Below are 16,951 nucleotides of genomic sequence, written 5' to 3' on the forward strand. Positions count from 1 at the left end.
AGCATCAGCCAATGTGAGAGGTAGTGGAAGTTGGGTGCCTAAGTCCTTCTAGCTCCTTTGAAAATCCCAGGTTAAGGGACTTTCAGATGGCCGCTGTAATATTTGTAATGTATGCTCCTAGTTGACTCCTGGGCACTTATATTAACTTTTGTCTCTTCAATTAGCTTATAACTATTATATACAGACATAAGTGACTGGTTTAGCCCATGTGGCTCTCTTGCTGTGTCTCTGTTCCCCTCCAGCCTTCTTCACCACCTGCATTCAACACAATCTTGTAAGGATTGTATATCTATAAGAGCTAGATGGAGTTGAACAGAACTGAGAGAGGAACTGAGAGAATGATGGCTCTGTGCGTGCATGCATGTGTGTGTACACAAATAAAGAAACTTCTTTGTAAAAATGGCTCCTGTTTCAGTGAACTGACCCCGTAATGCAACATGGTACCAGAAGTAGTTGAAAATAAGCGAATACATTGCACAGAATGAGCTTTAAAAAAAATGTAAAAGAAAAATGTGGAGCAACTACAGGTTCCAGTAGAGCTGAAACTCTTCAGTCATGCATCAGAGAACTGTAAGAGGTTTGAGCAACAATTCAACCTGTATATGAGGGTAAGTGGAGCCACTGAGAAGTCAAGTGTCGAAAAGATAACTATTTTTCTGAATATAGCAGGTGCTAAGGCACTGGATATATGTAACAGTACATCACTGAGCCAAGCAGAGCAGGCTGATTATGAGACAGTGCTCAAAAAGTTTAAGGAGGATTGCACTCCAAAAAAAGAATAAGACTTGTGAAAAATATCAGTTCCACACAGGATCAGAAAAAGAAGGAAAATCCTTTAGGGAATCTGAAAATGATTTCAAGCTGCTGAGTCAATCCTTTAATTTTGGAGACTTAACAGACTCCATTAGAGATCAGACAGTAATAGATATCAGAGCCATGAAGCTCAGGAAAAGACTGCTGGAGGTTCCTGATCTCGAGCTAGAGAAAGCAAACAGCATGTACAAAGCAGCAGCAATCATCCAGGCTAGAGTGAAGTCTTTGGACAGAAAGCCAGATGCTCAGTATTTGATGGAATAATGAACCCTTTCAGAAAAGAACAGAGACAAAAAGGAAATTTCAAGGGGAGGCCTGAAAATGCAATCAAGGAGGGCTTAAGAAGAGCAGCATGAAGAGCCATACATGCTGTGGTAACACACGTACACCAGGACAATGTTCTGCTTTTGGACAATGCTGCGACATGTACACAAGAATGAACCATTTTGCTAGAGTGTGCAGAGGAGAGGACTGTGGGCACAGAAAGGAACAGAGTTTGCAAGCACTGCACAGCAAGGTGAATTGCAACACTGAACGCACCTATGAAGAGGAGCTGTGAGGAACTGTACAAGATACAGTATCATCACACAACTGGAATATCATGCTGGAAGCAAACAGGAGTGCTGTGACTTTTAAACTGGACAATGGCGCACAAGCCAATATTACACCAGACTATATTGTAAAGGGTTTGAAAACAAAAGCGAGTATTCACAGCAATCAGGTAAGTCTCCAAGCTTGCAGTGGGGAGTTGATTCCTACTACTGGCTCATGTAAGCTGGAGAGAAAGGTAAAAAATTAAATGAAAAAAAATTCAGTTTTGGTTGTGCCAGGAAAATGTGTGGCTATATTAGGATTAAAGACCTGTCAAGCATTCAGCCTTATTTGAAGAATATATACTGTAGAGGGGCACAGTAAAATTGAAGATAAGTTTCAGGATGTCTTTGAGGGGCTTGGGAAACTGAAAAAAGAATATAAAACTGAGCTGTCTAAAATCTATATTCCTATAAGGCATACTCCCAGAAATATTGCTTTAGCAATAAGACAATGCCTGAAATCAGAACTAGAAAAATTGAATGCTCAACTATTGAGGAAGTAGAGGAACTGACAGACTGGGTTCATTCTTTGGTAATAGTACAAAAAAAGGAAACTTTTGCCTTTGCCTAGACCCAAAAGAAAGTAATAAATATGTTAAAAAAGGAACATGTTTCCATTCCTACTAGGGAATACATTTTTGGAGAGATGTCACAAGCAACATATTCTCCACATTAGCTGCATCAGCTGGGTTTTGGCAGCTTCCATTAGAAAAAAAACAGCAGACATTTGTGCACATTCAGAACTCCATGTAGAAGATTCTGCTTTTGCAGATTGCCCGTTGGGTTACATTCAGCATCCGAAGTGTTTCATAAATACATACAACACATATGGGGACATACATGGAGAAACATGATCAGAGACTTGAGAGAACTCTGGAAAGCACTTGATCAGCAAATTTAAAACTCAACAGACAAAAGTACAAATTTAGAGTCGGAGAAGAAACCTATATGGGCAAAAAATGAATGGATCAAAGTATACAGAGAGAGCTCAGCAGGGTACAACCAATTACTAATATGCCACCACCCACATATAAGGAAGGAGTGCAAATGTTTCTGGGCATGGTAAACTTGGTGGGGAAATTTGTACCTGATCTGGTACAAAAATGCTGCAACCTAAGAGCTTTACTGCACAAAAATAAAAAATGGATATAAGAAGCAGATCATGATGAAGAGTTTAGGAACTTAAAACAGTTATTATAAAAGGCTCCAACTGTGACAGCACAAATCAGACAAAACTGTCTACAGTTGTCTCTAAGGAGGGCCTAGGAGCAGCACTCATACAGAAGTATGGGAAGGATTGAAGACCCATCTCGTATGCTTCCAGGACTTGAACTAAAACTGAGTGTCAGTATGCACAAACTGGAAAAGAGACTTTAGCTTTGACACATGGATGTAAAAAGTTTCATTTGTTCCTTTATGAGAGACCAGCGTTAGCTGAAACAGATCACAAGCCAATGATGGCAATAGCAAAAAGGGGGCTCACTGACATACCTCCAAGATTACAGAGCTATTCTTTCAGTTGCAGTTATGATTTACGATTAGAATATAAACCAGGGAAAGAGTTAGTGGTGGTGGATACTCTGTCTAGAGCTTCTGACAGAACAGAAGTAGAACCAAACCCACAATTAGATGTTTTTTCATGTTAATTTGCTAAAAAAAATGTGCCCAGTTTCTGGTGAAGCGTGGGCTGTACTCACAGATGCCATGGTACATGATCAGAATATACAAACAGGTGCCCAGTCCTCAAACCACTTTGAAATAGAATTGTCAGTAATTTAATTGATGGGCTTTTGGTTAGAAATGGCAGACTTGTTCCCAAAGTATTACCTCGGAATATGTTACAGACTACAGAGGATACATGAAGGACACTTAAGTACACAGAAAGGCAAAAGTAGGGCTAGAAAAACTCTGTACTGGCCACAAATGAATATGTACATAGAAAAGTATATTAAAGCATGTTTAGCCTGTCAAAAATATAGACGTTGTGAAGCAAAACGGCCAGTGGTAGTGACTGAGGAAGAACTGGTCCAGAGTAGCCATAGATCTGTTCACTCATGCTGGAAAAAAACATTGTATTGGTTTTAGACTATTACTCTCACTATCCAGAAATGGCAAGACCTGAGAACAACTACTGCAACGCATGTAATAGCACACAGTATTTCATTGCCAAAAGCAGCGTCCCAGTTGTGGTCAGGTCTGACAATGGACCACAATTTGCTGGATATGAGTTCAAGCACTTTGCAAAGGAATATGAGTCTATACACATTACCTCTAGCCCAAGATAGCCACAGTTTAATAAACTTGTTGAAAATGATATCAAAATAATAAAAAGGCTGCTAAAAAGACCTGGCTAGAAAAGCTTTGGCTGGGATGATATAGGTGAGGACGGTCCTGCTTTGAGCAGGGGGTTAGACTAAATGACTTCCTGAGGTCCTTTCCAAACCTAATATTCTATGTTTCTATGATTCTCAAAGGCAGAGGAGTCTCACACAGATTTTAATTTGGCATTTCTAAACTGTAGAGCGTCTCCATTGAAACACCTTTGATATATGAGCTTTTGCAAGCTGAGCTGTTTCTTAACAAGAAACTTAAAATGAGACTATCTGACCTGGTAACATTAACAAGAAAAAACAAAATGACATACATCAAGGTCAATCAAATTCAATGTTAGTGGTGGAGATTTAAAAAAAAAAAAAAAAAGCTGATTTTTAATTTAAATTGGATTTTTAAAAAATTTAAATTATAATTGCACTTTCCTTTTTTTAAATAAACCATTTAAAATGAAATTTGAATTAATACAGTGCAGGCTAAGGTAAAAATGACCCCTGCGATGAGACTTTATGGACTGAGACGCTTCCTCCGAGCCACTTCCTCCACCATTGCAGACCATTGTAACGGGTTTGTGTGCATCTATCTCCTTTCTCTCTCAGCATCGCGAACCCCCTCCCTTCCCTACCCCCTTCCCCCACCCCCCACCCCCGGGCTTAGCTGGCTAACATTGCATCTCCTGTAACCCAGTTGCGTTCCGCTCCTCACCCCCATCCCTCTATTGTTAGTCCCTCGCTCGGGTGCTCTGTATTTCCATATCAGCTTTGTCATCTTTTTTCTGGATTCCCCATCCAAAACATCTACTAAGCTATAAACTGAGTATAAGCTATTAAAATAATTTAAATAATATGCTAAGTCAATGAACCTCTTACTCAAAATTCTGGGGTTAGAAGTAGGGCTGTGCGAAGCTTTGGGTAGTGATTCGATTCGGAGGAGATTTGGCCTGATTTGGTGGCCAAATCTCTGAATCTGAATCGAATCAGGGGACCACTGTTAAGGTCTGAATTGATTCAAAGCTCTCTGAATCTTCGGAAAAGATTTGGAGAGCTTTGATGATTCAGGCAGTCCCCAGTGGCTGCAGCAGGAAGCTGTAGCTGACTCCAAGATGGTAAGTACTAGGAGCAGAGGAGTGGGGCTGGGGGAGGGGACCATGGGGGTCCCCTGTGAGCCCTCCCAACCCCTGCCCACTCCCCCAGCCCCCCCCATGGCTGCCCCATCCCCCCAGCTCGGTACTTTAAAGAAAAGCCCCAGTGCTCATCGGGTGCTGCTGGGCCGGAAAAGCGATCTCCACTGACCCCTACTGCATGGGGGGCTCTGCGTGAGACCCCCCTGACCCTCCCCTCACTCCCCCAAGCACCCCCACGGGTGCCCTGCCCAGGCCAGCTCTGGCCCTTTAAGAAAAAAACCCCAAGAAAACCCCTGGGAATCACTGCTCCTGCAGCGGCCTTGGGGCTTCGGGGGCTCATGCAGAGCCGCCCACATGGCACGGGGCAGCGGAGATCACCCCCCACCAGCAGGAGTGGTGAGTCTGGGTTTTTTTTCTTTTTTTTCTTAACAGGCTGGAACTGGCCTGGGTGGAGCACCCGTGGAGGGGTTGGGGGGCTTGTGCTGAGCCCCCCATGCAGTGTGGGGCAGAGGGGATCGCCTGCCACCTGGCAGCACCTGCTGAGTTGGGGCTTTTTTTTCCCAAAGTGCCAGGATCTGGGGCAGGCAGGGCAGCCACTGCAGGGCTGGGAGAAGGGTGAGGGATGGGCCTAGCTAATGTGGAGATTCAGCCAAATTGAATCGGGACAGTGATTTGAATCACCAAATTGAATCACTGTCCCCCGAAACAGCCGAATCTGAAGCGAATACTAGCTGCTTCGCACAGACCTAGTTAGAAGCTGATTTTTTTCAGAACCCCTTGCTAGACCCCATTTGTACTGAGGGCTAAATGTGAAACTATGATGTGAAAGCTTTGCTTGGAAAATCTCAGCAGTCAGGTACTCTGTATAGAGGAGGCACCTCTCATTAGCTGACTGTGTGCAACCCTTCATCTTCACATGGTGTCAGCAGGTCCAGGCCTCCGCAGTTTACTAAGCAGACACTCAGACATCCACTTCTGAAGAACAGACTGTCGGATGACACCCTGAGATTCCCAGAATATTAATCTAGGAGCATGGGGGACAAGCAGGAGGAACTCACATTTCTGCTTGCAAACAAGAACTTCAATTTAGTTGGGCTAACTGAAACTTAGTAGGACGTCACCCATGATTGGGCAGGAAGCATTGAGGGCTATAGGCTGTACAGATGAGATAGAGCAGGCAGAGAAAGGGGGAGGTGTTGTTCTCTATGTGAAGGAGCAAAATACATTTTCCATAATCAAGATGGGATCAGAGGAAGGGCAAATTGGGGTATTGTGGGTCAGAATGCACAGGAATCAGGGGAAAAGGGACTTGGTAGTGGGGGTCTACTATAGGCTGCTACACCAGGAGGAGGAGTTGGACCTGGAATTCTCCAGACAGCTCTCAGAGGCTGTGTGGTCAAGGGTTATCACGGGTGACCTAAACTACCTGGACATCTGCTGGGAGCAGCAGTCAGCTAGATCCAGCCATTCATGTAGGTTCTTAACCTGCATATAGGACCTTCACCTTACACAGGAGGCATACAGTCCCACTAGGGGAAATGCCTTGCTGGACTTTGTCCTGGCTGCAGGGGATGATTTGGTGGGGGATCTACTGACACAAGGTAACCCAGGGGACAGTGACCATCACTTGATTGAATTCACTATCTGGCATAGGGTGGGAAAGATAACCAGTAGGGCAGAAGTGCTAGACTTCAGAAAGGCTAACTTCATTGTGCTTAGGAGATTAGGTAGTGAGGCACTGAAGAACAAGAGCATTGGTGAAACAGGAGTCCAGGAAGGGTGGTTGTTCTTAAAGGGAACAATCCTGTGGGCACAGGAGACAATCCCTTTGTGCAAGAAAGGGGGCAAAGGGGCCAAGAAACCCTCTTGACTGAACAGGGAAGTCCAAGAAAGCCTAGGAGCAAAAAAAGAGGCATACAAACTGTGGAAGCTGGGGGTAGCTACCAAGGTAGAGGATACCTACTTGGCCTGCCCTTGCAGGGAGGCAGTCAGAAAGGCCAAAGCAGAAATAGAAGTTAGGCTGGCAACAAAAATGAAAGACAACAAAATGTCCTTCTTCAGGTATACAGGGAACAAAAAGAAGGTGCAGAGTAGCATAGACCCCTACAACACAAACTATGGCAATTAGTGACAGATGCTGGGGGAGGAGGGGACAAAGCTGAGCTCTTCAATGAATTTTTTTGCCTCTGTGTTCCTGAACTCAGATCAGGACAAATCTCCCAATTGGATCATAGACAGGTATAAAGGGGAAACCAGCCCACCAACTGTTAGCACTGACTTAGTGAAAAGACACTTGGAGGGGCTAGATGTGTTCAAGTCAGCAGGCCCAGATGATCTTCATCCAAGGGTGCTGAAGGAATTGGCCAGTGTAATAGCAGAGCCACTGACACGCCTGTTTGAGCACTCTTGGTGCTTAAGTCAGGTACCAGAGGACTGGAAAAGGGCCAATGTGGTCTCTATTTTCAAGAAGGGGAGGAAGAAGGATCCAGATAACTATAAACTGGATAGTCTCATCGCTATCCTCAAGAAAATCTTTGAAAAAATTAAGGATCACATTTGTGGGAGTCCAGTGGGAAAAGCAATGCTAAAGGGCAACCAGCACAGATTCATAGTAGGTAGATCCTGCCTGACTAACCTTGTTTCTTTTTATGACGAGGTCACAAAATGGTTAGACACAGAAATTGCGGTGGATGCCATCTACTTGGATTTTAAGAAGACCTTTGAAACAGTATCTCATTATATTCTCATAGATAAACTGAGCAACTGTGACGTAGATGATGACACAGTCAGGTGGATGACAAATTGGCTTAGGGGTCGCACACAGAGAGTAGTGGTGGACAGGTCAGCATTGACCTGGAAAGATGTGGGCAGTGGAGTCCCACAAGGCTCAGTCCTTGGACCAGTGCTGTTCAACGTCTTCATCAGTGACTTGGATGAGGGCATAGAAAGTGGGTGGAACAGAATAAGAGGCAGTTCAATACGGAAAAATGAAAGGTGCTGCACCTAGGGAGGAGGAATCACTAGCACAGCAGCAGAAAGGGATCTTGGAGTCACTGTTGATTCCAAGATGAACATGAGTCGTCAGTGTGACAAAGTGATCAGTAAAGCTAACCGCACTTTAACGTGCGTTAGCAGGTAGATGACGAACAGGTCCAAGGAGGTGATACTTCCTCTTTATGAGGCACTGAGTCAGGCAGCAGATGAAGTACTGCATCCAGTTCTGGGCGCTGCACTTCAAAAGGGATGTGGACAACCTCGAGATGGTCCAGAGGAGGGTCACTTGTATGGTTAGGGGCCTGCAGGGAAAGCCCTACGAGGAGAGATTGAGGGCCCTGGATCTCTTCACCCTCCGCAAAAGAAGGCTGAGAGGTGATCTTGTGGCCGCCTACAAATTCATCAGGGGGAGCAGCAAGGAATAGGAGATACTGTGTTTACCAGGGCACCCCTTGGAGTAACTAGGAACAATGGCCACAAACTTACGGAGAGCAGATTTACATTAGACATCAGGAAGAACTTCTTTACGGTAAGGGTTGCCAACATCTGAAATGGGTTTCCAAGAGAGGTGGTGCTCTCCCTTACCTTGGGGGTCTTTAAGAGGCTTGACAGGCACCTGGCTGGGGTCATCTGACCCCAGTGCTCTTTCCTGCCCAGGGTAGGGGGTTGGACACAATAAGGTCCCTTTTGACCCAAACTTCTATGAATCTATGAATCTTTCCCTCTGCTTTATAGATTCATTGCAGCAAGGTCCCAGTACCATCTTGGCCCCACATTACAAACTGCTATCTTGTCAGATTTCACAAGAGACTGGAATCTAATTAGTATTTGGATGGCAGTGATCCAGAGTGCAGTGGGAACGGTACACGCAGGAGCCAGGCATACCAACTTATCCAATCCCTTCCATGTTGTCACACGTCAGTTTTAAAGTTTTTTAACTCTTTAGATCTCCTTGCCATTAAGAGGCGTTTGGAGGGAGGGGCAGGTGGGCTACCCCTAAAATGCTGTTATTGGATTTATACGGGGGGGGCACCTATTGGATAGTTCCCACAAAGAGCCAGCTGTCTACATCCTATGGGCAGATATGAGCCTGAGTGTTTAATAGTTGGATGCAAACTCCTCTGATGTATGGAAGCCTCTGTGCAGTTACTGAAGCTGAAGAATGAAGCTGAGGGCAAGGGAACAACAAACAACAGGCAACCACACAACACTCCTGGGATAGTTTTCCAAGCAAAGGTTAGTTCTCCAGGGTAGCATCAGAAGTGTCCATGTCAGATAACATTGTGATGTTTCCTTTGGTAAGCAATTTAGCTTAGATACTACGGTGACTGGCACTATACATGCACTAGACAGAGGGTGCATCTACACATGCATTAATGCACCATTGTTACTGCACATTAAGTTTAGCACCTGTAATAACAGGTACTAACTCAGTGTGCAGTAACTAGCACTACTGTGCTGTAGTGCCAGCACATGGTCTTTTTGTGACACTAATGCACAGTAGACTAGTTCTATTGTGCATTACTGCATTAGTACAGCTTTTGCCATGATGTGCTAATGAGCAGTAGAATTAGTCTACTGCACATTTAGTGTCTCATGTAAATGTGCCCAGACAGGCATAAGTATGCTGCTATATTGAGGGGGACAGGCCTGTATTGTGGGGCCAGGCTGTGCAGGCAGTGACTTGATGAACGCACTGTTAAAATGTGCCTCGCATAATAGATTGCCATAATCCAACCCTGCACACCAACTCAGCTGTTGAGCTATTTTTACACCTATTTTTGCCAAAGTGACCTATCTGTGCATCAGGCACCAATGCTAACAAACCTGCTGGGAGCCTGACAAACTGGCCTTCTGCCAGCCTTTGCAATACTCTTTCTACAGCAGGCTCCAAGCACACTTGAGTTGGCTCCTTCAGCTACCTCAGTCTTTCAAATTCCACATCGTCCACCAGGAAATCCCGCGTTTCCACCAGCTTGTGTATCTGCTGTACCAGCTCTTCCTCCTTCTGCTTCTCCTCGTTAGACTTCTCTGTTTCTGTAGCAGGAAGAACACAACACACTCTGTCCTAATGCTAGAAAAAGTATCAAAGCACATGGTTTTAATTGTGCTGCAGGCTAAGCTGACTTCCCAGACAATGTCTTGTATGAAACAAGGGGAGGAAGAGAGTTTTTAAATCTGTATTTGGGCATCTAAGTAGCAACATTTCCCAAATACCCCCAAGTGGGGGTTGCTTTTAGAAATCTGCAGTTTTGAAAATCAGGCTACTTAGCTGGCTAAGCAGAGATTTGGGTGGATATTTTGAAAGTGCCTCTGACTTGAGAATTAGTAGATTCATAAATATTAAAGCCATAATGCTCCTTTTGAATCATCTAGCCTGATTTTCTGCATAACACGGATCATGGAACCTTACTGAACTTTCCAGACAGGATCCTTAGCTTTCCAAACTGCCAAAGGGACCTGAATGCCCAGTTCCTATCCGAATTAAGAAGGATCAGGGACAATCATCTCCTCCAAAACATTTCAAAATTCTCTGGCTAAATCTTTACCTGAACTCCACAGGGTGTCCTTGCCATCAGAATCCTGAGCACTTTCTGTCATCGCTTACCTCTATGCAATAGGCTGATATAAAGTCTAGGTATCTGTTCAATCTCCCTTAAAACCTATAGCATATAAAATAGGCAGTACCTTGTGAATAATATGAACATGATGCTAGTATTAAAGATAAATGGAGGGCTAGATAATTTAAAAATTGAATTTTTCTATATGCAGCTGCAGTTTTTAAGACAATCTTAGTGTTCAAGAAACCAGTTTCAAAATTGATCCAGCACAGAATGGATTCCCATTACCTGTCCTCCTTGGGCTATATAAATATGCAGTGAAATCCATGGTGTGGACCTAACTTGTAGGTTGAATCTCAGCAACATCTAAGCTGGGTATTGATGTTTAGTTTAAAGCCTTCTATATAGAGAGATCTGAGGTGCTGCTATTAGGATCCAAATAGGAAGGGCTTCTTATCATTTTACAGTGTTAGACATATGCTCAGGACACAGAAGGTTGTCCTATCGCATCTTATTGTTGGGTGAGCACAGGTCAGTTATATCCAACTTTAGATCCAAGGGTAAACTATGCACATTTATGCCTGGAATGAACATTTGTGGAGTCTTCAATTGAATGTGTCTCTGCTTATGAAAGATGGTTCTGTGGTTAAGGCACTAGCTTATGAGTTGTGAGGTCTCTGATTGGGTTGCTGCTGCACTACAGACTTTGTGTTACCTTGGGCAAGTTACAAATTTTTCTGCATCAGTGGCTACCAGCATCGAAGCTAGCTCAGATATTTCTACATTGTAGTCAGCGGTATAGACATACCCATCAGTCTCTCTGTGCCTCAGTTCTTCATCCCTATAATAGAGCTGATTTCCCTACTTCTCAGCAGTCTTGTGAAGATAGATGCTTTAAGTTAATTCCAGGTACTCAGGCACTGTGATAGTGGAAGCCATATAAGTTATCTTGGATGTTGGCTCACTTAAGCAGCAGTCAACTAACTTGAGTTAAAAACTTTAGTGTGGATGCAGCCACTGTTAAATTTTGCAACTTTTTCCTAGTTTTCACCTTTGATAGTTCCAGATTTTATCTTGTTCTTGCTATGCCTTTCTGTATTAAACATAGTCTGATCTGGTGAAATTTTGAGCCCTAGGCATGCACCAACATATTTGGATTATTTTCTAGACAAAAATTCCCATTAGAAGTTCATTGGGAAACTCAGAAGATCACTGTTTTTGCTGAGATTTCTAGCACATCATGATTGATCCAAGCTGCTGGTTGCTCACCTGACTCGTTCAACTGAACTTTTGTTGTTCAGCTCATCACTTAGTATTAGCACATCTAGAAACAAGGGACACACTCAAAAGCCTCCAAAAGTCATTGGCAGTCCGAACTATTAAGTTCAAAAGGATTTGGAACATGGTCCAAAAGGTTTGCAACATACTTGGGCCTTACCTGGCAGTGCAATGAGTTTCTGAAGCTCCTTTTTCAGCCGACTGATTTCTTTACAAAGCTGAATGTCATCCATCCTATAGAGGCAAAAAATACCTTATGAAAGGACTGATAGGCTAAGTATAAAAACCAAACAAACCAAATCCTGAATTTAATGTATATTCTTCACATGGAGTGGAACGTCCACCTCTGCCAGAAAATAGTAACTCTCTTTATTTTACCTGTTTTTGAGAGCTTTTGCTAGTATTAATTGGTTAGCATAGATGGTTGTTGGCAAAACAAGTTTCATTCCTCTAGGGACAATGAAACTTTATTAAAATCTTGCATACTCTCTCTCCACAATGGCAGCTGTGCTTACCGTCAAAGCACCCATCCCCTCAAACAAAAAATCCAAAAACCCTGTATAAAATTGTGTTGCTTTTTTCTCCCTTAGTACTCCACAATAAAAGTTGTTTAGATCTCTTCATGCCTGACTGTTTCTAATAAACCAAATGATCACTGCAAATGATCACTACAAATGATCACTGTCAAAAATGGCAAATGAGAAAGAACTTGAAAGAATGTGAGACCCAAACTGAAGTAGTTAGAAACTGAAAGACAGGCTATGAACAGACATCATCCGTACTGCGTGAGAAAATGTTTTGTCCGGGGACAAATCACAAATGGTCAGATGCTGTTGCTTGTCAAAGAATAAAACCCCAGATAGGCTTGTGGGTTAGGAGACACTACTGCAAAGGTTGTCTGAGTGGCTGCCCCATACTGCTTCAGGACAAACAGGCCAATCAGTTCAAGTGTACAACAATGCACTGCTTCAGCCCCATTCTTTGCCCCCTTTGAACAATGTGCAGCCATGCCAACCCTGACTGCAGAACTCTACTACCCAGTGGTGTCAGGACCCTAGCGGACCCCCATCTATTATACGCCCTGCATGGTGACTTAGCTATTTCATGGTCATTGCCCACCTGAGATCAGCTCTGGAGTCTCCATCCACTGAACTAACCTGAAACACCCTGATCACCAAGGACCTCCATCCACTTAACTGTCTGGCTGTCAGGAAGGTCATCAGATCCATCCGAGGCAAGTTTGGACCTCCCCACACCACCATCCACCCTTCCTCCACCATGGGCCTGTGATCTGAGAGCAGCATCATAGATTCATAGACGTTACGGCTGGAAGGGACTTCAGAAGATCATCGAGTCCAGCCTCCCACCCAAAGGGCAGGAAGTCAGCTGGGGTCACAGGATCCCAGCAAGATAAGCATCCAATTTGCTCTTGAAGGTGTTCAATGTAGGTGCTTGAACCACCTCCGATGGCAGGCTGTCCCAGACCTTGGGGGCCCAGACAGTAAAGAAATTCTTCCTTAAGTCCAGCCTGAAATGCTCTTGTAGTAGTTTATAACTGTTGGACCTCGTCATCCCTTGGGGCGCTCTGGTGAACAAATGTTCCCCCAGATCCTGGTGGTCACCCCTGATAAACTTATAGGTGGCCATCAGATCACCCCTGAGCCTACACTTTTCCAGGCTAAAGAGTCCCATGTCTTTCAGCCTGTCATTGTAAGATCTGTTTTCCTGACCTCTGATCATGCGCGTGGCTCTCCTCTGGACTCTCTCAAGCTTCTCCACATCCTTTTTGAATTGTGGAGCCCAAAACTGGATGCAGTACTCCAGCTGTGGCCTCACCAAGGCCGAGTACAAGGGGAGAATGATGTCCTGGAATCTGCTTGAGAAGCATCTATAGATGCAAGCCAGCATTTTGGTCGCTTTACTAGCCGCAGCATCGTATTGCAGGCTCATGTTCATCTTGTGGTCAATGATGACCCCCAAGTCTCTGTCTTCTGTAATACTAACCAATGTAGCACTGCTGAGCCTATAAGGATGCTGCAGGTTTTTCTTCCCAAGGTGGAGAACCTTGCATTTTTCAGGTTCTTGTCCGACCATTTGTTGAGCCTGTCCAGGTCTGCCTGGATCACCCACCTGTCTTCTGGTGTGGATGCTTTGCTCCAAAGTTTGGTGTCACTGGCGAACTTGGCCAGTCCGCTTTTGACTCCAATGTCCACATCATCAATGAAGATGTTGAACAATATGGGTCCAAGGACAGAGCCTTGGGGGACCCCACTGGTCACAGGACACCATGATGACTGACTTCCATCAATTACTACCCTCTGGGTCTGACCACGGAGCCAATTTTTCAGCCAGTGAATCATAGCAGAGCCAAGGCCACAACTGGCTAGTTTTGTCAAGAAGTGATCATGGGATACCAGATGGAAGGCTTTTTTGAAGTCAAGATATATGACATCAATCTCTTCTCCCTTGTCCAGGTGATAGGTCACCTGGTCGTAGAAGGAAATGAGATTGGTCAAGCAAGACCTACCTGCAACAAACCTGTGCTGGCTATCCCTTAGGATGTTGGCGTTGGCCAGTCCATTAAGGATGGCCTCTTTAATAAACTTTTCTAAGATCTTCCCTGGGACAGAAGTCAGGCTGATAGGCCTGTAGTTAGCCAGCTCCATTTTCCTCCCTTTCTTGAAGCCAGGCACTACATTGGCCTTCTTCCAGTCTTCGGGCACTACACCAGAGCGCCAGGAGTTTTCAAAGATCCGTGCCAGGGGGTGGGCTATGACACTCGCCAGCTCCTTGAGTACTCTGGTTTGTAACATGTCAGGGCCTGCTGACTTGAAGGTATCCAGCTTCTCAAGGTGTTCCTTCACGAGGTCAGCATTAATGGAGGGCAGAGGATCTCCCTCACCTGGACCTCCCTCTCCCATAGCGAGCATGTGTGTCCCATGGGACTGATGAAAGACTGATGCAAAGTACCCATTTAATAGGTTGGCTTTTTCCTGGGCATCAGTTGTCAGTTGCCCCATCTGGTTCAGCAGGGGTCCAACATTGCCCTCGCTTTTCCTCCGGCTCCCCACATATCTGAAAAAAGACTTTTTATTGTCCTTGATGCTCGAAACTAGTTGGAGTTCAGTTGCAGTCTTGGCTTTCCTAGTTTGCTCCCTGCAGGACTGGACCAGTGCAGAATAATCCTCCTTAGAGGTGAATCCCATCCTCCATTCTTTGTAGGCTTTTCTTTTTAGCCTCAGGAGGTCTGCTAGGTCCCTGGAGAGCCAGGGGAGCTGCTGTGCCCTCTTGCTGCCTTTCCTCCGAGATGGAATAGACTTAGCTTGTGCATTGTGGATTGCTCCCTTGAGGAGCAACCACTCTTCCTGACCTCCCCTCTCCCTGTGGTCATGGTCCCTTACGGCTTCACTGACAAAACTTCTGAGCTTGTCAAAGTTGGCTTTCCTGAAGTCAAGGACTTGCGTGTTGCTGACTAGCTTGCCAGCTTTACGGCGGATGGTGAAGGTGATCAGCTTGTGGTTGCTGTCACCCAGCTTCCCATCAATCACTAGGTCACCAAGTAGGTCATCCCCAGTAGCCAGTACCAGGTCAAGCAGTGCTTTGCCTCTTGTTGGCCCATAGACTTCTCGAGTCAGGTAGAGGTCATGCACACACAAGAGGAAGCTTTGCGACCGCTTGGATTTTGCTGAGTGATCCTCCCATGAGATATCTGGGTAATTGAAGTCACCCATGACAACCATGGTCCTGGAGCATGCGGCCTCAGTCAGTTCCCGGGCAAACTCCTGGTCAAGCTCAGGACGTTGGGTGGGAGATCTGTAGTAGACTCCCACTGTTGTGTTCCCTGTGCCATATTCCTCACGGATTTTAACCCAGAGGGTCTCCAGTCGTCCACCCTGGTTGCCAATATCAGTTTGCAGGGACGCATAGCTTTCCTTAACATAGAGAGCTACACCCCTGCCTCTTTGATCTACACGATCACTCCTGTACAGGGTATAACCATATATACCCGTGGTCCAGTCATGGGTGGAGTCCCACCAGGTCTCTGTTATTCCTATGACATTATAATTATTTGCATTGAGCAGGAAGACGAGCTCCTCCTGCTTATTCCCCAAGCTCCTGGCATTTGTGTACAGGCAGGCAAGTGTCCCCTTGGGGGCTCTTGCCTTGCCCACAGATTGTACCAGGGCTGGGGAAGGGGTGGGCTCCCTTAAGTGCCTGGGCCCGCTGGCTTTGCAAGGGTTGCTCAGCGGGCCAGCAGTGGAGGTAGTCCCCCCCACCCCCCCAGTGGGCTTAGTTTAAAGCCCGGTGGAGCAGGTCAGCCAGTCTGGCTGAGAAGAGCCTCCCCAGGGGAGAGAGGTAGAGGCCATCTCTTCCCAGCAGCTCTCTGCCTCTCTTGTGAAAGAGTGGGCTGTGGTCATGGAAGCCAAATCCTTCCCAATGACACCAGCGCCACAGTCTTTGGTTGACTATGTGGATCCTCCTCTCCCTCCTCAGCCCATAGCCCAAGACTGGGAGGATCGACGAGAACACCACCTGTGCCCCCAGACCCTTTAGCCTCGCTCCCAAATCCCTGTAGCACCTCATGACTACAGGGGCTTTTTTTTCCAAGTGCTGGGAGCTGGGGAGGATGGGGCAGCCATTGCTGGGCTGGGAGAGCAGGGGTTGGGGATGAGTCTGGGCAATTCAAGAGATTTTGAGATTCAGCCAAATTGATTCAGGACAGTGATTTGAACCACCCAATCAAATCACTGTCCCTCGAATCAGCCGAATCCGAATCCAAAGCGAATACTAGCCGCTTTGCACAGGCCTACTGTTTGGTGTGAGTTTCAGATGCGATACTACAGAAGAATGTATATTTTGCGGCCAACTGAATCATCCTCCGCGTGCTGTGAAATGCACAGCCACCATGAGGGAACACCCACAGGGCGCACCCTACATTAAAGCAGCTACTCTGGTTACATATGGGGTTTTGCTTCAGTTATGTCTCCCACATGAACGGAAACACACCTGTATGTCTCAAGCAACATTATTCTGATTGCAAATTAAGGAAAACAACAAAGAAAAAATATAAAAGCATGTGAGAGAAAGGGAGCACAGAAACTCATCCCAAGTTTCTATATCTAAAGTGAAATACAAAAGCTAGATGCCACACAGCTGCCCTGCAACAGAAGTGTCTGCTATCAAAGGTTTTTTTCCTTTGTTTATGCATCTGCCTCTTAAGTTTTTAATATGCTTACAATATGTTTTGCACCCTTTTA

At 45.3% G+C, this 16,951-nt stretch overlaps 1 protein-coding gene and 1 long non-coding RNA gene across 2 annotated transcripts in view; one reads left to right on the forward strand and one right to left on the reverse strand.

Annotated features, from left to right (window-relative positions):
• The window catches only part of LOC149858814 (uncharacterized), a 220,522-nt gene that overhangs the window by 133,706 nt on the left and 69,865 nt on the right, over positions 1-16,951 (forward strand). The window lies entirely within an intron of this gene.
• The window catches only part of LOC149858816 (bMERB domain-containing protein 1-like), an 89,583-nt gene that overhangs the window by 7,920 nt on the left and 64,712 nt on the right, over positions 1-16,951 (reverse strand). Inside the window, exons 3-4 of the mRNA XM_090060000.1 lie at positions 11,854-11,927; positions 9,777-9,891 (exon numbers count right to left, since the gene is read on the reverse strand). Coding sequence (XP_089916126.1) covers positions 9,777-9,891; positions 11,854-11,927 — 189 coding nt within the window. The remainder of the gene's footprint in view (positions 1-9,776; positions 9,892-11,853; positions 11,928-16,951) is intronic.

This window comes from Crocodylus siamensis, chromosome 8 (assembly GCF_052110815.1).
Source record: "Crocodylus siamensis isolate JL-2025a chromosome 8, ASM5211081v1, whole genome shotgun sequence".
In the NCBI taxonomy this organism is placed as follows: domain Eukaryota; kingdom Metazoa; phylum Chordata; order Crocodylia; family Crocodylidae; genus Crocodylus; species Crocodylus siamensis.